The sequence below is a fragment of the Diachasma alloeum genome, unplaced genomic scaffold, assembly GCF_001412515.2.
Source record: "Diachasma alloeum isolate Michigan unplaced genomic scaffold, Dall2.0 Dall_scaffold_00183, whole genome shotgun sequence".
Lineage (NCBI taxonomy): Eukaryota > Metazoa > Arthropoda > Insecta > Hymenoptera > Braconidae > Diachasma > Diachasma alloeum.
This window is the reverse complement of record NW_021680349.1, coordinates 1,525,834-1,536,601: the sequence shown is the minus strand read 5'-3', so window position 1 is coordinate 1,536,601 and position 10,768 is coordinate 1,525,834. Positions and strand designations below refer to the sequence as shown.

Genomic DNA, 10,768 nt, shown 5'->3' with positions numbered 1-10,768 from the left:
ATTATTCTGTCAACAATCCCTCAAATGCAACTGAAAAAGCGTTTTCGTTTCATTACCAAATAGTTTTTCCTCTCAATTGTAAAATGATATTTTCTCTACGACAGAGTGAAATCTAAAATTTAATCATCGTTGCATAGTTTTAATTATCTTTGAGTGACTCGCAAAGGTGCCAACAATGCTTCGATGAAATCGAGTACAATGATTTATTCACGTGCATCTAGTGAAAATTCGTTTTTTCTTGTTGTCTGTCGGTTATGAATTTTCATCGTTTCATTTTTCCATCATTTATTCTTGACAACTTTAACACTAGCATTATTACGTTTTTGTTTCATCCATTTTTTTTTCCTTTTTTTTCTATATCACATTTGTAATCGGGTTTAAATACATGATATTTATTGTTGGTTTATCCCTGTATTGTCAAGTCTCATAAAAATTATGTTTCCCTCATATTTTTATTCCTTTTTCATAATTTTTTTAAAATCCCATTCGTTCTGCTTTTTTTACTCGTTGCGTTGAAGGCGATGTCGGTCTAGAAATAGAATAATAGATAACAAAAAAATTTTCACTATATTTTGTTCATCATTATCATTCACACTTGACTAATATTCTCTACTATTGGTCAATAAACTAGTTTAACTTTTCCCACTTTGTTTATAAATATGCTTTTTTGTTTCATTTCTAATTGGAGAAAAATTGATAAAGACATCATACAGTACGTGCTTATTTGGTTCCGGGAGCACAAAAGGTATATAATATATATGTATATAGCCAAAACGCAAATGGTCACTTGCAAATAGTATTTTTTTCTCAGTCTTATAGCAGTGGCAGTAGATTCTGCGCCGTTCTATATTCGTTAGTTTTTTGTCCCATTAATCGTGTTTTCGATAAAAATTTAATTTTCGTTGTGCGACGAAATATTTCCATTATGCTTTCAAACTGACAACTACATTATAATTTTTTTTTTGAATGCATCCAGGGATCACAAGTACAAAGAAACGTGGAAATTTTTGGATGGGAAAATTTGAGAGAAAAACATCACATTCTAACAATTTCTATTGGTTTTTTCTGTAATTTTTTTCTGCGATTTCTAGTGAAAGTTCAGTAGCTTTTTCAGGCGTTTTTTATGGAAATCGATTGAAAATATCAATTGATTTAGATTTTGACATTTAATCGTTTTATTGTTATAATATTCTTGCTTGAGAAAATTCGGGCCAGGGTTTTTTAATAGAAAAATATCAACAGAATCAATTCCACAGAAAAATGAAAATCTATTGACTTTTTTATATAAAACATTTTCTACTGATTTTTTAAATGAAAACCGTATGAAATTGGTTAAAAAAAATAAAAGAATTTCATCAAAAGTTCAAGTGATTTTTCGTTTTTTTACAGAAATTTTCATAGGAAATATCAATAGCTTTTGGTTGTTATAGAAAAATATCAATTGAATAGATTCCATGAAAAAATATCAACTAAATATATCAATAAAAAACATCAACTGTTCCCTACAGAATATCTCCTATTAATATTTCTTTGAAAACAAACGGGAAAGCTACTCAATTCCCAATAGAAATAATAAAAAAAAACTAATAGAGTTTCCTAGAGAAAGTGTTATAGTTATCCATCCCATTTTTCCACACACAATAGAATAGTCCCATGGACAAACCACAGAATATAAGTATCAATGAGGGTATTCAAATGACATTCACCTTTCGCCCTCAAAAAGTAAAAAAGGTCAAAGAATCCAGGAACATGTGTATAACAAAACAAAAAATGCCCTTATTATGCGTATCTGGTGTGCGTGTGCTCCCGACGTTTACTTCCTCTTCTCTCGCGCTCGGTGATAAGCTGAGGACTAGGAGGACTTGAATACGTTGCATTGTTTGGCCCACGAGTGGGTGGAATACTCATTGGCGGTGGTGGCGGTGGAAAAAAACTCTGCAAACACGCCTGTTCACACAAACCGAGAAATTAGAAAACTCATTTCTTCCATCTTTTCTTATTCATGTGATAATTAAAAATTTAAATAACTGAATAATTATGAATTGCTGAATTCATCTCACCTTAGCACTGCCCCTTGACGAAGACTTTGAAAATACACTCTCGTGTTCACTGCTTGTGCTTGGTACTGGCATTGGTACAGCGTAGTCATAAGTGGGATCTGCCGAGGGAAAAGTAAATAAAAACAAATATTCCGGGAATACGGTGGGGAGGGGAACAACGGATGGAGATAATGAGAGAAATTTTGAATGAGTTGAATGACCACGCAACCGTGAAACTTATTTGATTACCTGAAGGGAACAATAACAAGTCTACCCCACATATTCGTCTGCAAGTACTCTTTTTTTTTAATTTCACAACAGATTCCTGGATTTTATTTTCAGAGGTCTAGTTCAGTAGGCAAACGTTAAAACGGTTCAAGTCGATTCAGGCCTGGGTTTTTTAGAAATATCTCCGAATCTAAGGGAGATAACCAAATTTTTGTAATTAACTTATTTGTAGAGCGAATTACGGGCTACAAAAAAGATTCTAACAAAAATGTTGCTATCTTCCTTAGATTCCGAGATATTCATTGAAAACTGGTCAATTCGTAAAATTGACTTCAACTGTTTTACCGCTTTGTTACTGATTTGTTTTTCGGGATATGACGTAGTACTTTAGTTCATTTCCATTTTTTGAAAGACGTGTATGTCATGGAATTATGTAGTTCTTATAGAAAAAATTTAATTTGAATGAATGCATTATTCATTTCATATAATGAAAACATTTTGAGAATAAATACATGAGTTTATCAATTTTCCAATAAAAATATTGTTTAAATGAGTGAAAAAATGACAAATAAAGAGTCATTTTATCCAAATGTGTCATTTTTCTACGTGTTATCAAAACATATTGTTGTTTTTTCAATATTCTTGCATTTTAAGTATAAAAATCAATTATATGACATTTATACCCTCGACATTAGCGAAACTAAACCCAGAGAAACGATCCATTCGAAATGCATTATTCCTTCCAAATAATGAAGAAATTTTGAGAAAAATACATGAGCTTATTAATTATCCGACAAAAATATTATTTAAATCAGTGAAAAAAGACAAATAAAGACTCGTTTTATCCAAATGTATCATTTTCCAGGGTATCAATACCACACATGCCAAATTATTACCCCACCCCCGTATAATTACCTGAACATTCAATATTATCATGTAAATCCTTATTGTCAATGACAACTGTACTGTAGCCGTAATAAGCAGCTTGCGGCGATTCACGGTACTTATTTTCGTGAAATGGTTCCTGGTATTCATCTAATCTGACATCACCCAGAAGACGATCATTGAGATCTCGGGGTAATGTGGCAAATTTAGCGCCAGTGTAACGATCCTCATACTCTTCCACCCTGTAAGTCATCAGTGTACCATCTTTCTCCATTGTTGTACCATAAGTTGACTCGGGGGACAGATGCTGATGGTTAGCGGGTATTGTCTCCTTAGGATCTAGGGCTGTTGCAAAATTATTCTTCCTCGCTCTGTGTCTCGAGACAATGTAGAATATAGCAACAGCGAGGAGGAGAATTACCGCTGTTAGAACACCAATTATCACTGCCATGTAAGTTGGATCGTCCTGTTTAGCTGTGGACACTGGTATCTCAGGCTGATGAAATATGTCCTTTGAGAGGGTACTTTGATTCTTGATTCTTGGGGTCTCTGTGGTTGGGGGGCTCTCTGGTGTGAAATTGCCGTGGGCAATGTCCGAGTCAAATGTAATTTCACTTATTAATAGCCACTTGGAGGCAAAGGTGAATCGTAATTTGATGAATCTACCGATACGGTGGTGAAGTTTTACGGAAATATTACGGGGTGTCTCGAATATTCGATCCTCCATGTATGCGTAGATTATTGGATCACCGTTGTAGTATTTACCACCGATACTGAAGAGTATGTCGACTTGGGAGAATACCTGGGGATTAATTCATCTGGGCGTTAATTAATTTGGCAGGGATGGGGAGGGGGGATTTTTTTCGCGGGGTTTCGGGTCGATTGTACTGATTATAATGGCGGAATTAGCGGTGGTGAAATTTTGATGAGGATATTCTGATGGCCAGACGCTTTTCAGTAATTGAAAGTCGATAATTCACTGCCGACGGGGAAATCTATTGCAGAGACGTTCTTTTTTATGGATCAAACAGTTGTATGAAAATGTTTTCTAGAGGATTTTACGGGAAATTCTATTCGGCTTTTGCCATTGTTTGCATTGGTAATTATGCAACTTGCCGAGGTTTTTAATAGACATTTTTTGTGGAGAGAAGTCAATAATGATGATTTTTATTATAACTTGGAACTTATTCTGCTGGGATTTTTACTGTGAGAATTATTGAAATTGATTTTGACTTTTTCTTTCTTGAATTTTGTATTGAGGAACAACAAATGAGATCGAACAAATTTTGACAATTCATGCACAAGGATGTGAATAGAATTTGATTTGTTTCTGGAAAAATTTAACTATTTTCCGTAGACTCAGAGACTTCAAGGCTTCGATTTAAGGACATCCACGTACTTTTTACAGTTTGGTATAAACCATACTATAGATTCAACCATTGTCAATCATCACATTTGTCTATTAAATTGCGGGAGAAAAATTTCAAAAAATCACGAATACTCAGCGCCATTTAAATGACATTTTGCATAGGATTATCATTTTTATGAATAAATAATTGAATTTGTTTGACCTTTCGGAAACCTTATTTTTTCAGGCATGAAATCGATTTCTAGTAAAATCCTAAATATGAATAAGTTTGCTATAATTCCGACATGATTTTTATGGTGGAAAAGTGATTGTTTACAAATTATTTATAGAAAATGCTCGTAATTTTCGCCAATTGCACTTTTAAAATTATTTCATCAACCTTCCTCCAAAAGGAAACTTTCTAATTTTTTTTCAGATTTTTTAATGTCTTCTAACCGTTCATTATTAAGATTCAAATTCAGATCTGCAACGTTTAAATAGTAAAATCATTACAAAAGTAGAAAAGCATTGCACAGGAGAAAAACAGCCAAAGTACTTGGATATCCTAAAGAGAGTCTTGATAGAATTTATTGAGTTGAAAAATCTCCCAAAAATTGATGTCAAGATGCAGAAAATTAAATTCTTGTTTCACAGACTATAAGAATTCAATTTTCAACATGAAATAGGATTCTTTGAATTCCTCTTTATGTTCAAAATAATGTTAAACATGAAAAAATAAATAGAAAAGTTGAACATGAACTGAAATTCCCTTTCACCTCCAAAATTTCCATCTGAATAAAAAATATGGAAATGATTATACCTGAACATCCTTCGTAAACTGATTATTACAGAATATGTGAACAGCTGAGAATTCCCGAACTTTGTCAAACTCAAATTTGATGTCAAGTGGGTGTCCCAGTCTGGTGTCATTCTTCCATCCAATCCACCCTTGTCCACGATCATAACCGTAGTAACTCATTTTGAAATCATCAGGTCCTGTGCGACCGTCTGTCAACTGTCCAAGACCACGCCTGAGTTCGCCGTCCCAGTAGCCATCGTACGAGGCATCAAAGAATTCCCAGTTGCCGCGCTTATCGCCCTGTGGCATCGAGTACGATACAACACCGTCGTTCCATAAGCAACCGTATAATTCCACACGCATGCAGACTGTTCTACGGTGATAGCTGTATGGTAAAAATCGAATTTTACTGGCCCAAATTGGTGGCTCTAGCTCGTGCTTCGACTCTAGATATGTGTTCGTATTGCCTTTTATCACCTGCGAAATTAATGATTATTCTCAGGTGTTGAACGGGGCTAGAGACATCTCATTGAATTTTTTATCATGGGAGATTGACTTTCTGTTTCACTTGGGGAATAAGAAAGAAAGATCGTAGGACGACCTCAACTAGTTTTCAGGTAGTTTTAACACTGACAGAAAAATTCTTTACGTGACAGGGAAATTAGGGAGGGTGGAAAAAACTTTTATCGTTTTTTCAATGTCCGTAGCTCAAATGACAAATTATTCGGTTTAATTCGGTCTAGCTTCATTCGTCAAGGTTCATTTGTCAAGGGGAAACAATTATCCCTTTTCTCTTGAAATTCAATGAATCATTGAAATTCCATAAGAATTTCTCATTATGGAGGATTGACTTCCGGTTAATTTTCTACGATTACTTTCGTACTTTCCAAACATGTCATAATTTAAAGCAAAAAAAGTCGTTTGAAAGAAAACACGCGAAGAAAAATGCTATAATATTTAGAAACATTCCATCAGTTCCATAATCTAAATTTTTCTCCATCGATTTTCGATTAAATATTCAGTCTGATATTTAACGGGGGTTCATAGAAAAGTCAAAGATTCATTGATATCTTCATTCTGAGGGAAGATTAAGATCTGAAATTTGATGGAATGAAAGTAGAAAATGAATTGATGAGAATTATCCCATTTCAGTTGAAATTCCGCAAATCATTTTATAGGGATTTTTAATTGAATTTTTCATTACTTTTCCATTAATTATCTATAATTACTTTCGTATTTTCCACACATGTGATAATTTAAAGCAAAAAAAGTCATTTGAAAGAAACACGCCTGGATAATTTGAAGAAAAAAAAACACGCGAAGAAAAACGCTATAATATATGGAAACATTCCATCAGTTCCGTAATCTAAATTTTTCTCCATCGATTTTCGATCAAAAAATACTCAGTCTGGTATTTAACGGGGGTTCATAGAGAAGTCAAAGATTCATTGATATCTTCATTCTGAGGGAAGATTAAGATCTGAAATTTGATGGAATGAAAGTAGAAAATGAATTAATGACAATTTGAAAATCTACATTTCGGGTGTTGAACATGGGGGAGACAGTTCACCGAATTTTTCATTGAGGGAGTTTGAGTTGGAAAACATTGAGAGAAAAATATCGTGACGATACCACTTATTAAGGTGATTTGTTCCTTCCACAGGAGAATTCAGAGATTATGCCGTGTTTTCTAGATATTCGAAGCGATTTTATCCGTTCCCTCATCAAGATTCTCCATCATCGATCGAGCGGGCTTATTTTCAATGAAGAAAAATCTTGATTACGTCTGATGTTTGTTGGAGTGAATGTAGAACGCAAATTGATGGGTTCGAAAATCTACATTTTACGTGTTGAACATGGGGGAAGACACTCAATTGAATTTCTCATTTGGGGGAGTTTGAATTTCGCTTTCACTATCTCTAATGTTGTACCATTCATTAAAGCGACCCCTTCGGTACAAGATGAAGAATTTAGAGATTATGCCGTGTTTTTCAGATATTTGGAAACATTTTATCGATTCTATAATCAAGATTCTTCTTCATCGACAAAAAATAGTTAATTTCAACAGGTAAATACAGAAAATTCAAAGATTTATTGATATCTTGGTTGTGACAGAAGATTAACATCTCGTTTGTTGGAATGAATCTAGAGGAAAAAATGAAAATCTGGAAATTATTCTTCGTCCGGTTTTCGGGACTCTATCGATCTTCACAGGGGGGCCATTAAAAAACTTGAAAGCACACCGACAGGCCAACTCACTTATTGTTAAATATATTTGCTAACTGTGAAGAAGAGACTGAAGTGAATATCATCAAATGAATGTTTGTTTATGGCTAATAAATGACTTAATTGACAGGAAAAAGTTGAGAGGAAATATATTATAGCATTCGTGATTAGCGAACGAATAGACCTATCGAGGTTACCATATCGATCGGGTAACCCCACTCATTTCCATCTAAAAACAACGGCATTTTAAAAATTATTGTGATAACTGCAATGTACCCCGGCGATTTGGAAACATTTTATCGATTCTGTAATCAAGATTCTTCTTCATCGACAAAAAATAGTTAATTTCAACAGATGAATATAGAAAATTTAAAGATTTATTGATATCGTGGTTCTGACAAAAGATTAACATCTCATGTTCATTGGAATGAATCTAGAAAAAAAATAATGAAAATCTGGAAATTATTATTCGTCCGGTTTTCGGGACTCTATCGATCTCCACAGGGGGGCCATTAAAAAACTTGAAAGCACACCGACAGATCGGCTCAGTTGTTGTTAAATAAATTTGCTATCTATTAGGAAGAGCCTTAATTGAATATCCCCAAATGAAAAATGATACCCTTTTGTCTCTCAGTTGAAAAAAGTGTATCATTTTTCGACAGCTAAAAGATAAACCCATCGATTTACCATTTTCCATCGAAAAACAACACCTCAACAGCTATTTTTATTACTGCAACCAGTAAGTCAATCATGTTCAACATTTTTCTCCTGTTGAGATGAGAAAATCGTTATGTGTGAAGTACGTTATAGTAAAAAAAAATATGGGCGTACTCCACTTAATGGGCGGAGGAAACATAAATCTCGCAGACAGGTTTTGTAGAATCGAGTTTCTAGTTTGAATCATATAATTTGGATTTCGGAGTGGAACAGTCACGGCTACAACAAATCCACGATCGATTATCATTAGAGTAGAATGGATCAAAATCTTATTATTAAATTTTCATGGAACAATAGTGAGTTTTCAACTCGTTCGGACGTTATCAAAATTTATGATATGTTGCCGGCAAGTTTTTACGACATTCACTATCGGAAGAGCTATTTATCTAGAGATTAGTGGCGATCTGGAAATAATTCGATTGACCAATAGAACTCAACGATAATCGATGTAGACCACGTTAAATCCCCCGATGTTTCGAAAAAATTTTCAATTGGAAATTGAATTTAAATTTATGATGTGTGATATTTTATGATAGTGATTATGATGTCCACTATCAGAAGAGTTATTCCGGGAGAATTAAATTGCCGTCATCCCAATGATGAAGACCTTTCTATTCTCGATATCACCAGATTTTTAGACACATCAACGCCCCTAGATCCTCCGAAAACGTTTATAGACTCATCATCTATCCGACGTATACCGTTATGAATAGAAACATTCATTCGAATTTTCATCACAATTTCGGATCGTTTTGGGTTCTTTGAACGTAATTAATAGAATTCTTGAAATGAAAAGGGCCATTGTAGGAACTACTAAACTACTTTTCTCTAAGTGATAGCCTCCCTCGAACTTTCTGGTACGTAAGAAGCTTGAAAGTCAAGGGTCTGGTACTTTTCGTTAAGGAAGTATTCGTCCAAAAAAGCCTTCATCCAAAGTATTGGACGTTCCACTGTTTCAATTTTTATTCTAATGAATAAAAAAAATGAATTTAAACATAAATCGAACAAGAATAGATTCATTTCAATTCATCAACAATAAATGTTGAGTATAATGAATCAATACTTTGGTTGAATTTCCTGTTGTTCATTTCTTTATTCCCATGCATCCTTCTCTAACTTAATTAACAATCGACTAATAATGAACGAAAAATACGCAATTAGTAGAACTCGAAATGAAAAGGGCCATTGTAGGAACTACTAAACTACTTTTCTCTCAGTGATAGCCTCCCCCGAACTTTCACGTACACAAGAAGCTTGAAAGTCAAGGGTCTGGTACTTTTCGTCAGAAAAGTAATCGTCTTAAAGACACTTCAATCGAAATATTAAAGATCCAATTGTCTCAGTTTTTATTCCACTGCATAAAAAAAGTGAACATAAACATAAATCGACCGAGAATAGGTTCATTTCAATTAATAAATCATAACTATTGCCATTCAAATGCACTAAAATGAACCGAATGAGCAGAAAAGTTGACGAAACCGTTTAAAAATCATTTTTGTAAATAAAAATGCATCAATACTTTGGAATAATCCTTCTCCAACTTGTTTGACGAATTGCACTGCGAATGAAGAATGATTGAACGAAGAGTGGAGGAACCAGAAGTCGAGGGTTTCACATTTATTATTCAAACGAAAAAATTACCTCTTCGCCTCTCGTGTTTCTGTATCGCACCCACTTTCCCAGTTTCGGCCTCCAGTACTCAAGTACATAAGCCTCAGCAAATTCGACCCCCTGGCCATTACCAAAACGTCCCTGTGTACCCGTTCCAGTAATCACATGCACCGTGTGTAAATCAATCTCAAGCCACTCATGTGGCTCAGTCGTAATCTCTTGTTTTGGACACCATGCACCGCCATTCCTCTCTTGCTTAAGTCTAAACAAATAAGAAACGATGGATTATTTACACATGTCGTATCCCCTCGACTCTTGAAACTCAAAGTTTATTTCGTATTGATAAGATTGTGGGATTTACGGTGATAATTCATTCGAACTTTATCCGTTCAATATTGAATGTACACGGGGAAAGCAATGACCTAATAACAAGACTAATTTCTTCAGTTAGATGCATCATATTTTGAGGACGAATCGCTTGGGAGAATTTCGCAAAATTTATTAATTTATTTATAAGCTCTTTATTGATGTCCTGAGATAAAATTCCCTAAGGGCAAAATGATATTATACAAAGAGTTTTTGCACAGGTCCTGCAACAAGATTGGCGATGGAGATTTACTAACATTCAATTTCTACCACTCTAGACTAAGCTAGTCCCCAAATTTCGAGCTAAAAGTTAGCATTAGTATTTAGGAGACAGGCCATGTATGAATTTCTAGGACTTGATAAAATACTTCTTCAACAGTCCACGAAATTTCGATTTTTTTCCAGAAATATAACAATGATTTTTCGTAATTTAGTACTGAATATTCATGTTTCACGCAATTCTGAGCCATCCACTTGCCTATAGAGGACCCAAATTTGGTTTTAAGGCTCTATCTCTCATAGTTTCCGAGATAATCGCGAAAAACGAAA

At 34.3% G+C, this 10,768-nt stretch overlaps 1 protein-coding gene across 1 annotated transcript in view; it reads right to left on the bottom strand.

The window, feature by feature from the left end:
- Positions 1–1,383: 1,383 nt before the first annotated feature.
- LOC107047770 (discoidin domain-containing receptor 2) overlaps positions 1,384–10,768 on the bottom strand; it is a 19,285-nt gene continuing 9,900 nt past the window's right edge. The window contains exons 4-8 of the mRNA XM_015270605.1: positions 9,884–10,115; positions 5,321–5,776; positions 3,183–3,954; positions 2,061–2,158; positions 1,384–1,947 (exon numbers count right to left, since the gene is read on the bottom strand). Of these exons, the coding sequence (XP_015126091.1) occupies positions 1,780–1,947; positions 2,061–2,158; positions 3,183–3,954; positions 5,321–5,776; positions 9,884–10,115 (1,726 nt within the window). The 3' untranslated portion in view covers positions 1,384–1,779. The remainder of the gene's footprint in view (positions 1,948–2,060; positions 2,159–3,182; positions 3,955–5,320; positions 5,777–9,883; positions 10,116–10,768) is intronic.